Source organism: Coregonus lavaretus (assembly GCF_964263955.1).
Source record: "Coregonus lavaretus genome assembly, chromosome: 2".
NCBI lineage: Eukaryota > Metazoa > Chordata > Actinopteri > Salmoniformes > Salmonidae > Coregonus > Coregonus lavaretus.
Genome location: NC_139989.1, coordinates 49,949,998 through 49,965,899, shown reverse-complemented (window position 1 = coordinate 49,965,899; position 15,902 = coordinate 49,949,998). Strand labels below are relative to the sequence as shown.

At 42.8% G+C, this 15,902-nt stretch overlaps 1 protein-coding gene across 4 annotated transcripts; it reads left to right on the top strand.

Moving 5' to 3' along the window:
- The first annotated feature begins 286 nt into the window (after positions 1 to 286).
- On the top strand, positions 287 to 14,745 carry LOC311144930 (zinc phosphodiesterase ELAC protein 2-like). 4 transcript variants are annotated; one of them, XM_084181112.1, is made up of 24 exons: positions 287 to 379; positions 599 to 813; positions 940 to 990; positions 1,079 to 1,149; positions 2,924 to 2,988; positions 4,690 to 4,816; positions 4,975 to 5,121; positions 5,722 to 5,777; positions 5,854 to 5,912; positions 6,000 to 6,072; positions 6,188 to 6,300; positions 6,428 to 6,526; positions 6,659 to 6,797; positions 6,963 to 7,048; positions 7,262 to 7,404; positions 7,647 to 7,743; positions 7,867 to 8,005; positions 9,564 to 9,602; positions 9,697 to 9,806; positions 9,912 to 10,011; positions 10,143 to 10,263; positions 12,508 to 12,586; positions 13,247 to 13,391; positions 13,764 to 14,745. In XM_084181112.1, exons 2-24 carry the CDS (start codon positions 611 to 613, stop codon positions 14,007 to 14,009), a joined length of 2,508 nt encoding a protein of 835 aa, XP_084037238.1. In that variant the 5' UTR covers positions 287 to 379; positions 599 to 610; the 3' UTR covers positions 14,010 to 14,745. The 4 variants fall into 4 exon arrangements, with proteins under 4 accessions (XP_084037238.1, XP_084037240.1, XP_084037239.1 ...); XM_084181114.1 differs by having other exon boundaries at positions 290 to 379; positions 7,262 to 7,383; XM_084181113.1 differs by having other exon boundaries at positions 290 to 813; positions 7,262 to 7,383.
- Positions 14,746 to 15,902: the final 1,157 nt, after the last annotated feature.

Here is a 15,902-nt window from a genome sequence, read left to right as displayed (position 1 = left end):
ATTATATATATAACTATCCGGATATACATTTTTTGTATTAACATCATGAATTTGCCATACAATTTATAGGGCTACCTGGCCTGCTACATATGAGGCTATTGATACGCTCTGTTATATTACTGAAGGGAACATTGTCAGATATTATTTGCTTTTATCAAAAATGCTCCAGTTTATTTATTGGTTGTTTTATTGCTTTATTGCATATCAATGCATAAGAACAGTGAGACCTCCCACATGAGTTAACACACCAATGATCGAGAGTGTGATGAAGACGTCATCATTCTACGCCGGAAGAAACAAAGTTGAGCGTCAAATCACATGTCTCAACCTCTGAAGTCCTGACTGAATGTTTATATTTCAATGATATGTGTGCTGATAGGTAAAATTATATTTTCATAAATATTAAGCAATGATTATTGATAAGTGTGCTGTCTTGTACGACGAGCAGAACTAGCTTCCATTAAACCGAATGTTTAGTATGACTAAAGTGTCTCTACACTGTAAGTTTATTGGGTGGCTATTTGTGAGACACACATCTACGGGTCGCCTACAAAGCATCGCATGTAGTGAACATCGTTTTCCCCGGACTATTTTCCAGTTTCTGCGGACAATGTCTACGAACACAACAGACAACCAAAATTGGGGACCAAAGAAACCCAGAGCACCCAAAGAAACATTGCGACATGTGAAGTCTAGAGAACAGAGGAAACGTGGAGTAGATGTGCATGGACCAGCCACTGTCTACGCGCAGGTCGTCGGGGCAGGGAGCCGAGATAATGGCGCATCACTTTATGTCTTCTCTGAGTTCAATAGGTAACTAAACCAGAGAACATGAGTGTCTGACAATTTGTTGTAACGTTGCCAAATATATTTGCATAGTGGGTATCAGAAAGGCACTTGGCTGCAGCATATTTGTTTACCCTTTTTCCTCTCTGGAAGGTACCTATTCAACTGTGGTGAGGGAACACAGAGGCTGATGCAAGAGCACAAGTAAGTTGAATTGCCTCCTGTCAATGATCCACTAAAATCCATCATTCAGTCTCAGCTCAATAAATCTCAACAATGTTCCTCTTGTCAGGTTAAAAGCTGCTCGCTTGGACAATATTTTCCTCACTAGAATGAGCTGGGAGAATGTTGGTGGTCTATCAGGTAAGTTGCTTGTTATTCTATCCACTTTACATCAAGTCAGTCATCTGTCAACCTGGAAACAACTGTACATAGATAATAGACATAGATCAAAGCTTATTAGCCGATGTCTCTGTGTACAGTCATGTGAAAAAGTAAGTACACCATGGAAAGTGGTCTTTATTTTAATTTTTTACATATTTGGACACAGATATTTGAGCTAAATTCCAACCACATTCATTGATAAAGGTAACCCAATTTAACAAATCAAATTATTTTACACTGCATGAGTCAACACATCCACTCCACTTTTTTTTTTACATTTCAATTTCCTTATGCAGAAAAAGTTAGTACACCCCTACCATCACATAAAATGGCTGAAATTAGATTCAGGTACACCAAAGCAGGTGCAAATGATTAGAGAGTAACTTGGGAGGGTCCAGCCTTCCATAAAGATTAGAAACTTGGTCTGGTTTGGCCTTAACCATATGGGTGTGTGGTAAAACATCATGCCAAGATCAAAAGGCCTATCCGAGGCCCTCAGAATAAATATTATTGATGCCCATGAGTCTGGGAGGGGTTACAAATCCAATTCCAAGCAATTCGAAGTACATCATTCCACTGTCCGACGGATCATCTACAAATGGAGAAAATTCCAGACCACTGGCAATCTACCTAGGACAGGTTGTCCCTCCAAAATCAGGCCAAGAGCTGACTGAAAGATGCTCACAGAAGTCTCTATGAACCAGGGTAACATCAAGGGGTCTACAGGCCACTCTTGCCACAATCAATGTCGAAGTGCATGAGTCAACTGTCAGAAAGAGACTGCACAAACTTGGCCTACATGGGAGGTCAGGAAGGAAGAAGCCTCTGCTTTCAAAAAAGAATATCAAGACACGGCTGACGTTTGCCAGACAACACCTGGGTAAAGACCAAAACTACTGGAACAATGTGCTCTGGACAGATGAGTCAAAGGTGGAGTTGTTTGGCCGCAATGCCAGACGCCATGTTTGGCTAAAACGAAACACTGCCTTTGAACAGAAGAACCTCATACCAACCGTAAAGCCTCAGTGCCTAGCCAATTTGCCATTATTGAGTCAACCATTAATTCAATATTGTACCAGAGAATTCTTGAGGAGAATGTGAGGCCATCTGTCAAAAAGCTGAAGCTAAACCGAACATGGATCTTGCAACAGGACAATGATCCAAAACACACAAGCAAAGTTTCAACAGAATGGCTCAAAAATAAGAAATGGAGGGTTATGGAATGGCAGAGTCAAAGCCCAGATCTCAATCCTGTCAAAATGCAGTGGGGGGACTTGAAGCGGGCTGTGCATGCAAGAAAGCCCTCGAACATGACACAGTTGAAGCAGTACTGTAAAGAAGAGTGGGCAAAAATTCCTCCTCCCAGTCGATGTAAGAGACTGATAGACAGTTACAAGAAACGGCTACTTGGAAGTTATTTCAGCCAAAATGGGCAATTGAAGCTAGGGGTGTACTTATTTTTTCAGCACTATGAAATTGCATTTCTGTTGATTTTTGATGAATAAATGATTGCAAAGTATAATCTTTCAGTGTAATTTGTTAAATTAGGTTACCTTTATCTGTCAATAGTGTTGAAGTGAAGATTACATGTCCATCTGTCCAAATATGTACAAAAATAAAAGTCCACTTTCCAGGGGGTGTACTTACTTTTCCACATGACTGTAGATAGACAGAGGTCAAAGCTTATTGCATGATTAGCCTATGTCTCCGCGTATGTCCTTAGGTGTGGTAAACTGTGTACTCTCTGGTTTAGGGATGATATTGACACTAAAAGACACTGGTGTCCCTGAGGTTGTTCTCTCTGGACCACCACAACTGGTGAGTGAACATTGTAGCAGTAGAAAATATTGTCTGTAATGAGTCAACTGTTTTTGTGGTATCCTGAGTCTAATACAGTGGGGGAAAAAAGTATTTAGTCAGCCACCAATTGTGTAAGTTCTCCCACTTAAAAAGATGAGAGAGGCCTGTAATTTTCCTCATAGGTACACGTCAGCTATGACAGACAAAATGAGAAAAAAAATCCAGAAAATCACATTGTAGGATTTTTAATGAATTTATTTGCAAATGATGGTGGAAAATAAGTATTTGGTCAATAACAAAAGTTTCTCAATACTTTGTTATATACCCTTTGTTGGCAATGACACAGGTCAAATGTTTTCTGTAAGTCTTCACAAGGTTTTCATACACTGTTGCTGGTATTTTGGCCCATTCCTCCATGCAGATCTCCTCTAGAGCAGTGATGTTTTGGGGTTGTCGCTGGGCAACACGGACTTTCAACTCCCTCCAAAGATTTTCTATGGGGTTGAGATCTGGAGACTGGCTAGGCCACTCCAGGACCTTGAAATGCTTCTTACGAAGCCACTCCTTCGTTGCCCGGGCGGTGTGTTTGGGATCATTGTCATGCTGAAAGACCCAGCCACGTTTCATCTTCAATGCCCTTGCTGATGGAAGGAGGTTTTCACTCCAAATCTCACGATACATGGCCCCATTCATTCTTTCCTTTACACGGATCAGTCGTCCTGGTCCCTTTGCAGAAAAACAGCCCCAAAGCATGATGTTTCCACCCCCATGCTTCACAGTAGGTATGGTGTTCTTTGGATGCAACTCAGCATTCTTTGTCCTCCAAACACGGCGAGTTGAGTTTTTACCAAAAAGTTCTATTTTGGTTTCATCTGACCATATGACATTCTCCCAATCCTCTTCTGGATCATCCAAATGCACTCTAGCAAACTTCAGACGGGCCTGGACATGTACTGGCTTAAGCAGGGGGACACGTCTGGCACTGCAGAATTTGAGTCCCTGGCGGCGTAGTGTGTTACTGATGGTAGGCTTTGTTACTTTGGTCCCAGCTCTCTGCAGGTCATTCACTAGGTCCCCCCGTGTGGTTCTGGGATTTTTGCTCACCGTTCTTGTGATCATTTTGACCCCACGGGGTGAGATCTTGCGCGGAGCCCCAGATCGAGGGAGATTATCAGTGGTCTTGTATGTCTTCCATTTCCTAATAATTGCTCCCACAGTTGATTTCTTCAAACCAAGCTGCTTACCTATTGCAGATTCAGTCTTCCCAGCCTGGTGCATGTCTACAATTTTGTTTCTGGTGTCCTTTGACAGCTCTTTGGTCTTGGCCATAGTGGAGTTTGGAGTGTGACTGTTTGAGGTTGTGTACAGGTGTCTTTTATACTGATAACAAGTTCAAACAGGTGCCATTAATACAGGTAACGAGTGGAGGACAGAGGAGCCTCTTAAAGAAGAAGTTACAGGTCTGTGAGAGACAGAAATCTTGCTTGTTTGTAGGTGACCAAATACTTATTTTCCACCATAATTTGCAAATAAATTCATTAAAATTCCTACAATGTGATTTTCAGGATTTTTTCTCCTCAATTTGTCTGTCATAGTTGACATGTACCTATGATGAAAATTACAGGCCTCTCATCTTTTTAAGTGGGAGAACTTGCACAATTGGTGGCTGACTAAATACATTTTTTTCCCACTGTATGTCATTGCCTCCTCTTGATCTAGGAGAAATATGTGAATGCCATCAGAGTATTTTCTGGACCACTGGAAGAAATCAAGCTAGCTGTTCGACCATACACTGAGAAACAACACACAGATGACACAATGACAGTTAGTCAAATACCAATATTTGGTGAGTACTAGAAAACACCTTTTGTGTTTGAGTAATTTACTGTTACTCATACTCTTTATCTTAAAGCATATTAGTTTATGACGGGTAAAATAGTGAATATTTGTGTTCTCATGCTGTAGAGTTGGTAGTTGACACTCTCTTAACCCCAATTGTACCAGCCCAGCTCAGAGAGGACGGGCCAAAGTGCTCCCCTAACTCAGGGAGGAGCAGCCCCTCCAGTAGTCCCCAGAGGAGGGAGCTGTGGCGGCCAGAGGACTCTGAGGACACCAGCACAGACAGCAGGAGGGAGAGAGCAACCAGCCCAGGTAAGACTAGGAGCATGTAGGTTCGGAAGCCCAGGCTTCTCACGCTCTGACTGTTATAAAGCCTGAGGAAGTTCTCATGAAGACGATAAAAAGGGGTGAAGTACGGTGGACTCTAGATGGAAACTAGTGACACTTATCAAACCAATCAAGTATTTCGCAAGGATGGAGCTCCAAACAGGTTTTATTTCTGAAAATGTATCTGACTTGCAAAAAGCTAGCTAGCATAAAATACAAAACACTAACGCCCCATAGGCTGCTAAAACTTTGTACGACACGGTAGGAAAAGAGATATATATATATGGACGAACAAACAAGGAAAAAAAATAATAAACACAAGGAAATGCCTCTCCTAAATGAAAATATAATTTATACTCTGAGCCAATCAAATGCAGGTGTTAACCCAGCCAGCACTCCTGTTCAAAAGCAAAATTCAATACTAAAGTTATCCAGACTTCCAATAGTCAAGTCAACGGGAAGAGATTGGGAAGGATGACCCACGAGACTAAAGGAGCATGCAGCGCTATCAGGGGCATCGCTGCCCTAGTTCAAGGATGTTGAGCTCCAAAGGGCAGCATTTCTCACATTGCATTTTCCTCTCAGGTGGAAAAGCAAGAGCAACAAGGGATCCGTCTTTAGTTGTGGCATTCGTTTGTAAGGTAAGAAACACAATCTCATTGTCTCAGTGACATACTGAATGATTGCAGTTTGTCAAATTTTATCCTTGACTTGCAGCTTCATCCTAAGAAGGGGAATTTCTTGGTTGCTCAAGCAAAAGACCTTGGATTACCAGTGTAAGTTGATATTTCAATACAAATTCAGTTTTGCCTGCTCAACAAACTTGAGCCGATAATAATTTTTTTCATATACTTTCTCCACAGAGGCACTGCAGCTATTGGTCCTCTCATTGCAGCTCTGAAGGATGGGAAAAGTGTGACCTACGAAGGAAGAGAGGTACTTCAAATATATTTGGTTGATTGTTAGGGCTCTGGAATTTTGGATTAGCTATTGTAAATGTTAGATACATTTCATCTTGTTGTCTGAAGATATCCTGATGGTTGTCCTACAGATCCATCCTGAAGAGGTGTGCACTCCCACTGATCCAGGACCAGCCTTCATTGTTGTGGAGTGTCCCTCTGAGGAGTTTGTTCAACCAATCTGCATCAATCAGCAGCTGAGGAGGTAATGGCCTGAGCGAAGTTGGCCAAATGTGTTCGAAGGCTGCTTCTGCATCCTGCGTCATTACTCCCCAGGCCTTCTTTAGGAGATTGCAGTTAGTTAAGTTCTGAGTTATTTGTCTCATCTGCAGATACCAAAGTGGAGGAACAGAGGACCCTGCTGCCTTAGTGGTCCACATGACCCCAGAGTCTGTGCTGAAAACAGATGAATACAAGCAATGGATGGAAAGGTACAAAATCAGCCATATGTAATACTCAGGTTCAGACTGTTTACATATTCCATATTCTGCTATTGTCTTCTCTCTCTGTTTTATGTTGGTCTTTCTACATGTTTAATGTTTTTGTGTGTTTTTGTATTTTAGGTTTCCATCCACCACTGAGCACCTGATCCTGAATGAACAAGTTTGCACTGTTCACAACGTTAGGAGCCACAAGATTCAGACTCAGCTCAATCTGATTCATCCAGAGATATTTCCAGAGCTCAAGCACTATAAAACAAAGGTAAGTTGTGAAGTGCTAGAACTTTAATTATTCAACATTGTAACCTGCTGCTACACAGAGATAAGCGTGTTCATTTGGAAACCTTTTGTAGCTTGCATTGTGTTGTGCTAATCTGTTTCTACTCTTGTTTTTGTAAAACTTCTGACTGTTGTTGATCTTCTCAAGGAGACTCAGGCTGCCCTGCATGTCCCCAATGTCAGAGCCGAGTGTCTGCTGAAGTTCCAACTCAGACCCAAGATTGAATGGCAAAGGTGAGTCTGTCCTTCAGGCATTAGTCTGCACTTACAAAGGGCTGCTTTGTCAAAGAAAACCATTTCAGATGAAACGCTACTTTCAAGCATGGCTTACTATTTCTTCTCTGATCTTGTAAATTCCAAAACAGTCTAAGTCAAATGAGAGCGTCCCTGCCCCTCTCAGCAGTATGTGATGAGTGGTGTGTGTGTTCTACTGTTCTTATTCATTAGAGATGCAATCCCCTCTTGTGACACTGAAGAGTTTGTGAAAGAGGCTGCGGAGGCCCCTAACTTCCTCCAAGAAGTGGAGGAGTGCAAGCGGTTCTGTGCGACTGATGCTGCAGTGCTGTCTGGTGAGCCCTGCTCTGGGACAGGTCAGACTAGAAGCCCAGGAGGAGATGTTACTCAGTCCAACAAAGCTCCATCGATTTCTCTTTACTCCTCTTGAGAGGAGTTGCAAACATTTCACACTGGGCGTTTAAAAAAAAAAAAAAAGTAACTGAGTTTAGTTTCTTGTAGTACTTTTGTCTTATAGAGTATCATAGTTTTACATCTCAAATTTCAGTGGCATAGAAAAATGATGTTGTACAGTATGATAATGTGTTGTTTCTTGCAGGGCGGGCAGAAAAATACCCAGAGGTGGTCTTTTTAGGAACTGGATCGGCTCTTCCAATGAAGATCAGGAATGTCAGTGGCAACTTGGTCAACATTAGGTAATGGCCCTCAGTTAGGCTCATATAAAAATAAAATAATTCCCTTAAATATATTTCTGTGTGAGGTAGCCAGTATAACTGTCTGTCTGTCTCTGTGTTTATGATATATCCCATTTCCTTCAGTGCTACTCAGTCAGTGCTGCTGGACTGTGGAGAGGGCACCTTTGGCCAGCTGTGCCGACACTATGGGGACAGTGTGGACGAGACTCTTGCAAAGATCTCAACAGTCTTCATCTCTCACATGCACGCGGACCATCACACAGTAAGGGTTATTTTTCCCAGAAATATACACTGCTCAAAAAAATAAAGGGAACACTAAAATAACACATCCTAGATCTGAATGAATGAAATAATCTTATTAAATACTTTTTTCTTTACATAGTTGAATGTGCTGACAACAAAATCACACAAAAATTATCAATGGAAATCAAATTTATCAACCCATGGAGGTCTGGATTTGGAGTCACCCTCAAAATTAAAGTGGAAAACCACGCTACAGGCTGATCCAACTTTGATGTAATGTCCTTAAAACAAGTCAAAATGAGGCTCAGTAGTGTGTGTGGCCTCCACGTGCCTGTATGACCTCCCTACAACGCCTGGGCATGTTCCTGATGAGGTGACGGATGGTCTCCTGAAGGATCTCCTCCCAGACCTGGACTAAAGCATCCGCCAACTCCTGGACAGTCTGTGGTGCAACGTGGCGTTGGTGGATGGAGCGAGACATGATGTCCCAGATGTGCTCAATTGGAATCAGGTCTGGGGAACGGGCGGGCCAGTCCATAGCATCAATGCCTTCCTCTTGCAGGAACTGCTGACACACTCCAGCCACATGAGGTCTAGCATTGTCTTGCATTAGGAGGAACCCAGGGCCAACCGCACCAGCATATTGTCTCACAAGGGGTCTGAGGATCTCATCTCGGTACCTAATGGCAGTCAGGCTACCTCTGGCGAGCACATGGAGGGTTGTGCGTCCCCCCAAATAAATGCCACCCCACACCATGACTGACCCACCGCCAAACCGGTCATGCTGGAGGATGTTGCAGGCAGCAGAACGTTCTCCACGGCGTCTCCAGACTCTGTCACATCTGTCACGTGCTCAGTGTGAACCTGCTTTCATCTGTGAAGAGCACAGTGCGCCAGTGGCGAATTTGCCAATCTTGGTGTTCTCTGGCAAATGCCAAACGTCCTGCACTGTGTTGGGCTGTAAGCACAACCCCCACCTGTGGACGTCGGGCCCTCATACCACCCTCATGGAGTCTGTTTCTGACCGTTTGAGCAGACACAAGCACATTTGTGGCCTGCTGGAGGTCATTTTGCAGGGCTCTGGCAGTGCTCCTCCTTGCACAAAGGCGGAGGTAGCAGTCCTGCTGGTGGGTTGTTGCCCTCCTACGGCCTCCTCCACGTCTCCTGATGTACTGGCCTGTCTCCTGGTAGCGCCTCCATGCTGTGGACGCTACGCTGACAGACACAACAAACCTTCTTGCCACAGCTCGCATTGATGTGCCATCCTGGATGAGCTGCACTACCTGAGCCACTTGTGTGGGTTGTAGATTCCGTCTCATGCTACCACTAGAGTGAAAGCACCGCCAGCATTTAAAAGTGACCAAAACATCAGCCAGAAATGTATTGTCAATCAGTGTTGCTTCCTAAGTGGACAGATTGATTTCACAGAAGTGTGATTGACTTGGAGTTACATTGTGTTGTTTAAGTGTTCCCTTTATTTTTTTGAGCAGTGTATGTTTATTATAGAGTTATAGCATATATTCTGGCATACATTTTATTTTCAAAGAATTTAATAATAATTTCACTTTATTTTCCAGGGATTGTTGAGTTTGCTGTTTCAAAGGGAGAGAGCCTTGGTCAGTAAAGAGTTTCCCTTTTTCAGATTTTAAGATGAGTCATGCAAAATGGAATACTTTAATGAATATCTGTCCTTATCTCTTTACTGTTCAGACAACTCTTGGGAAAGCCTTCAGCCCCATCTATCTGGTAGCCCCTGTCCAGATGATGACCTGGCTCAACCAGTACCATGACCACTGTGAGGAGATCCTCAGCCATGTCAAGTATGTCAGGAAAGACACGTCTTACTCTATTGAATTGATGCTTTCAGACTTGATGATATGATGTCCATTGTCTCTAATATTGATGTATTCTTTACTATGTTTCAGCATTGTCCCTAGCAAAGTCATGTGTGAGGGGGCTGAGGTGTCCAAGTTCAAAACCAAGTCATTCATCCAAGCACTGCTGAAGAAATCTGATTTAGAAAAGGTATGTAGAGACTTGAACAGGCTGCTTCGTGGTTCAATAAGACTCAAAACACTCTTGTTAGGTTCAATGACTGTTTATTGAGGCTGTCATCAAAGCTTAAATACATACTGTATATTCTGTTTCTCTCATAGTTCCAGACTTGTCCGGTGCGTCACTGTAAGAATGCCTTTGCCTGCAGCATCACTCACCAGTCTGGCTGGCAGCTGGTCTTCTCTGGGGACACAATGCCCTGCGATGCCCTCGCACATATGGGTTAGTACCAACAGTTCTCGACTCCAATTGTGATGTTTGTACAGCTCCCAGAATTTGTGTGATGTGAAAAGATTTACACACTCTGTGAACCACACTTGTGACGTCCGGATCAAATGGTAAATACTCACAAATGCTATTTGATTTGCCGTTACGTGCATTCCACAGAACCATGCTGGAATTTTGGACCCAGAATGTATTCTATAACTTCTACACAGTTGCTGGTGGTATGATATACAGTGGGGAAAAAAAGTATTTAGTCAGCCACCAATTGTGCAAGTTCTCCCACTTAAAAAGATGAGAGAGGCCTGTAATTTTCATCATAGGTACACGTCAACTATGACAGACAAAATGAGATTTTTTTTCTCCAGAAAATCACATTGTAGGATTTTTTATGAATTTATTTGCAAATTATGGTGGAAAATAAGTATTTGGTCAATAACAAAAGTTTCTCAATACTTTGTTATATACCCTTTGTCGGCAATGACACAGGTCAAACGTTTTCTGTAAGTCTTCACGAGGTTTTCACACACTGTTGCTGGTATTTTGGCCCATTCCTCCATGCAGATCTCCTCTAGAGCAGTGATGTTTTGGGGCTGTCGCTGGGCAACACAGACTTTCAACTCCCTCCAAAGATGTTCTATGGGGTTGAGATCTGGAGACTGGCTAGGCCACTCCAGGACCTTGAAATGCTTCTTACGAAGCCACTCCTTCGTTGCCCGGGCGGTGTGTTTGGGATCATTGTCATGCTGAAAGACCCAGCCACGTTTCATCTTCAATGCCCTTGCTGATGGAAGGAGGTTTTCACTCAAAATCTCACGATACATGGCCCCATTCATTCTTTCCTTTACACGGATCAGTCGTCCTGGTCCCTTTGCAGAAAAACTGCCCCAAAGCATGATGTTTCCACCCCCATGCTTCACAGTAGGTATGGTGTTCTTTGGATGCAACTCAGCATTCTTTGTCCTCCAAACACGACGAGTTGAGTTTTTACCAAAAAGTTATATTTTGGTTTCATCTGACCATATGACATTCTCCCAATCCTCTTCTGGATCATCCAAATGCACTCTAGCAAACTTCAGACGGGCCTGGACATGTACTGGCTTAAGCAGGGGGACACGTCTGGCACTGCAGGATTTGAGTCCCTGGCGGCGTAGTGTGTTACTGATGGTAGGCTTTGTTACTTTGGTCCCAGCTCTCTGCAGGTCATTCACTAGGTCCCCCCGTGTGGTTCTGGGATTTTTGCTCACCGTTCTTGTGATCATTTTGACCCCACGGGGTGAGATCTTGCGTGGAGCCCCAGATCGAGGGAGATTATCAGTGGTCTTGTATGTCTTCCATTTCCTAATAATTGCTGCCACAGTTGATTTCTTCAAACCAAGCTGCTTACCTATTGCAGATTCAGTCTTCCCAGCCTGGTGCAGGTCTACAATTTTGTTTCTGGTGTCCTTTGACGGCTCTTTGGTCTTGGCCATAGTGGAGTTTGGAGTGTGACTGTTTGAGGTTGTGGACAGGTGTCTTTTATACTGATAACAAGTTCAAACAGGTGCCATTAATACAGGTAACGAGTGGAGGACAGAGGCGCCTCTTAAAGAAGAAGTTACAGGTCTGTGGGAGCCTGAAATCTTGCTTGTTTGTAGGTGACCAAATACTTATTTTCCACCATAATTTGCAAATAAATTCATAAGAAATCCTACAATGTGATTTTCTGGATTTTTTTTTCTCAATTTGTCTGTCATAGTTGACGTGTACCTATGATGAAAATTACAGGCCTCTCTCATCTTTTTAAGTGGGAGAACTTGCACAATTGGTGGCTGACTAAATACTTTTTTCCCCCACTGTACATATAGATCAGTGTTAATGGACTAGACATCTACAGTAGCCAGTCTGATCTGAACCTGTCATCCATGCTGTATTCCGCACTAGCTGTCTGGCATCATTTACCAGATATTTCTTAATGCTATCGATCGGTTCCAAAGTTCGCTATGAATCACAAGGTCTCCCACTTCATTGACTCTTTTTAAATTGTTCGACTTGATATGATCCAGTTGAAGCTTCCCAGAGAGAGCCGGGGTATATCCCATGCCTGTTCATTATAGAGGCCTGGGTGTGCCAGACAAACAGGGCTGGCTGATGGTTTATTACACAGAGCTGTGTGATTGATTTCCTCTGGGAGAGGAAGAGAGGCTGGAAGTGCTGCGCCATGCAGCAGTTGTGTGATTCATGTTTGTCATTGTGTTTTCAAAGGAAAGAACGCAACTTTACTTATTCATGAAGCGACGTTGGAAGACGGATTGGAGGACGAGGCTGTGGAGAAGAGACATAGGTTAGTAGATGGATCTAGTACGGTGCTTCTCTTCAGAGGTGTCCTTCGTTATTCTATTAGGAAACTAGCCTTCTTGGGCTGGATTCAATCCGTATCGCGGAAGATCCGCGTAAAAAATGTAAAGGTAATTTCCGATTGAGCTGACATATGCAGCGTTTACCATGAATGCAGTCTCCGCGAACATGGAGATATTGCCTTTAAATTTCAATCGAGATATAATGCATATCTTCTGTGATATGGATTGAATCCAGCCCGAAGTGTGGAAATATGACATGCATTGAAGGAGGTAAACAGAAATAGACAAGTGCCATTTTTCTACTGACAAAGAAACTCAATGAGCTCTTGAAAAGCCAGTCATTTTTAGAGGGCATTGTAACTGGCTGCATTCTTCTCTGAGATTGGCATTGATTTTTGGAACTCTTTATTGGAGGCAATGGGTGCTACTGCCTTCTAGCTGGAATGTCAGTGACTTTGGTTAAAGAGCTCCCTCTCACATTGAAAACTACTTGAAAGAAAGAATGACTTTAGAGAAAGTAATTGAGCTGAACTATTGAACTGAACGAACTCTGTATAGCTTACCATGGGGTTAAGTCTGGTAATCACTGTTAAAATAGTAGCAGAGTAGCATCATGCTTCTCTGCTTGCCTCCCAAAATGACAGTACCACCTCCCAGGCCATTGGTATTGGCATGAAGATGAATGCCGAGTTCATCATGCTGAACCACTTCAGCCAGCGCTATGCCAAGATCCCCCTCTTCAGTGAGGACTTCAACGACAGAGTGGGGATATCTTTTGACCACATGAGGGTAAGTGAGTGTTGAATTATGTACTTTAGTCCACTTGTTATGCATAGCAACATTGAAATGATTATGCGGGTTCTGCACATCTGAAATGTATATGTGTAACCTCAGAATGAATTAGGACCATTATTCACTACAGTATGAGCAGACCAGTGCCCCTAGTCCAGGTAGAATACTCTCGGACAAAATGCCTCGGACAACTTCGATTTAAATCTAGATGTACCATTTTAAGGTAACATTCAGATGTGTTAGACTCCCATTAGAGATACATCTCCAGCTGCCTCAGAGGAGGCTGGGTATTTTGAAAGACCCACTCTGAGTGAGTGAGGGACCGTTTTCAGGCAGCCCTGGTGATCTCTCTTCCCTGTCTCTCCTCAGATCCGGTTTGGAGACTTTAGAATCCTCCCCAGACTTATCCCGCCCCTCAAAGCCCTGTTTGCCGAGGAGATCGGAGAGATGGAGGAGAGGAGAGGGAGGAGGGAGCTTAAACAGATGAAAGGAGTCATTGCTGAAAGCAACGAAGAGCAGAGAACACCCAATGCAGGCAAGACGGGCAAAGGTGCCAAACGAGAGCCAGAGGACCCAACACAGGACGTGGGAAGTAAGAGACTCAAAACAAACTAAGACCCTGACCATAGCTTTGGGTTACACCAGAGATTAGTGGAAATAAAATGACTGTTCTTTTACTGAAACAAATCTGAGTTTGCTTTATTTAAATTAATTACTTGACAAACTTGCATGAGGGATACACTGTAAAATAAGAGTTTTTCATTTGGCTGAACTGGCTGCCTTCATCGCATGTGAATAAAGCATACCGTATCTATTTTTCCTGTCATTACCATTGCTGTGTGTATAGAACATGTAATTAACATGGTCTTTGATTTTGCATTTAAAAGTAAAGGAAAGTCAATCATGCTCCATGGTATTGGCCTGTTGTTTTCCAGCAACATATTGTGAAGAACAACTCATATAAAGTTTATGTCCTATTAAACTACACCTTTAAAAGTTGCATCCAAACAAATTAATTTAGTAAAGTTGTCACATATAGATGAGTAGTATTACATTGAACTGATAGATGTATTTTATTCAACAAAGTAATAGTCATACAGCACCATGGGCACTTGTTGCATAACAGGTATTGGCAAAAGTTGAGGTTGCATTTCATCATAGATTCTGGTCTAGGAGTGCTCTGTGATGGTATGAATATGATATAAAGCTTCACATGCATTTCACTGTCTCTGATATTAAACCAGATGAACAATGTTTTATTTTGTAAATAATTTATATAATACACTATGTGCTATTGATGTAGCCCTGAAAAATTAAACCATGTATCCCCTGTTTGATAATGATATCCATCAAAAAGAATCCTCTGATAGTTCCATGAGACAAGACCCCCTAAAGCACTGTGCCAGCAGCATGCTCTCTCTGTGTGAGAACTCTGTTTTGATGTAATATTTATTGCAGTCATCAGAATAAAGTTAGGACAGCTAAAATACAAATTAATGGGGCTACTGCAACTTTACTGATAGGTGGAGTTTGCAGCTGACAGTTCACTCTAAATGGATCTGGTGGAAGGAGCTATAGGAGGATGGGCTCATTGTAATGGCTGGAATGGAATACTATCAAACATGGAAACCACATGTTTGGCTCCATTCCATTTATTCCTTTCCAGCCATTACAATGAGCCTGTCCTCCTATAGCTCCTCCCATCAGTTGCCTCTGATCCCTATACAGTGTGGACAAAGATTGATGGATAACTGAATGCCTTTATCACAGCTCTTTGTCTACACCAGAGAGCACAGTAGCCTGTACTCTACTTTGATGCAGTACTGTCCCTCCACATGGTGGCTGTAGTGAGCTGTCATTGTTTTATTATACTTTAGATGGGCCAGAGATGACCTTCTGGAAGCTGTCTGAGAGAGGAAGGGCCACAGCCTCACCACATTCCATTTCAAAGACCGTTTACTGGCCAGTCTCTCAAATGACATGAAGTGTTGACTGTAATCCACTCTGGATGAGATCATCTGCCTACACTAAATACATAAACTATGAGGAATGTGTACGTTCTCTTCCTGTTTTCTGTTAGACTTTTTGGTAAACCAGTCTAATAACTATTGTAAACACTAGTGTAATGCCGGCTCTTTGGTGTGAATATTTTCAGAGTTTACTGAGAGAGGTTGAATGTGCATTGGTTTACTAAAACCCCTAAAGAGAACAGCTGAGGCCAGTCGTGATCCGCTGTCCAGTCCAGTGCTGGCAGGGTTATTAGCCTAGAGCCAGCCACTTTGTCTGCATGTCCATTGGGTAACATTTGCATTTCAATGGGGTGTTGATCTTTCCACATTGATCGTTCTCCATCTAGAGGACTAGATCCAGCACTAGGTGGTTATCTCACAGACTTGTTGTTGTGTTGCCATTTGAAGGGCCAGTGATAATTCATGATGTTGGAACTGCCCAAAGTCTGTTACCTCACTTTCATGGCATTGCTTTGAGGTGATTGGTATTTGGTATCAT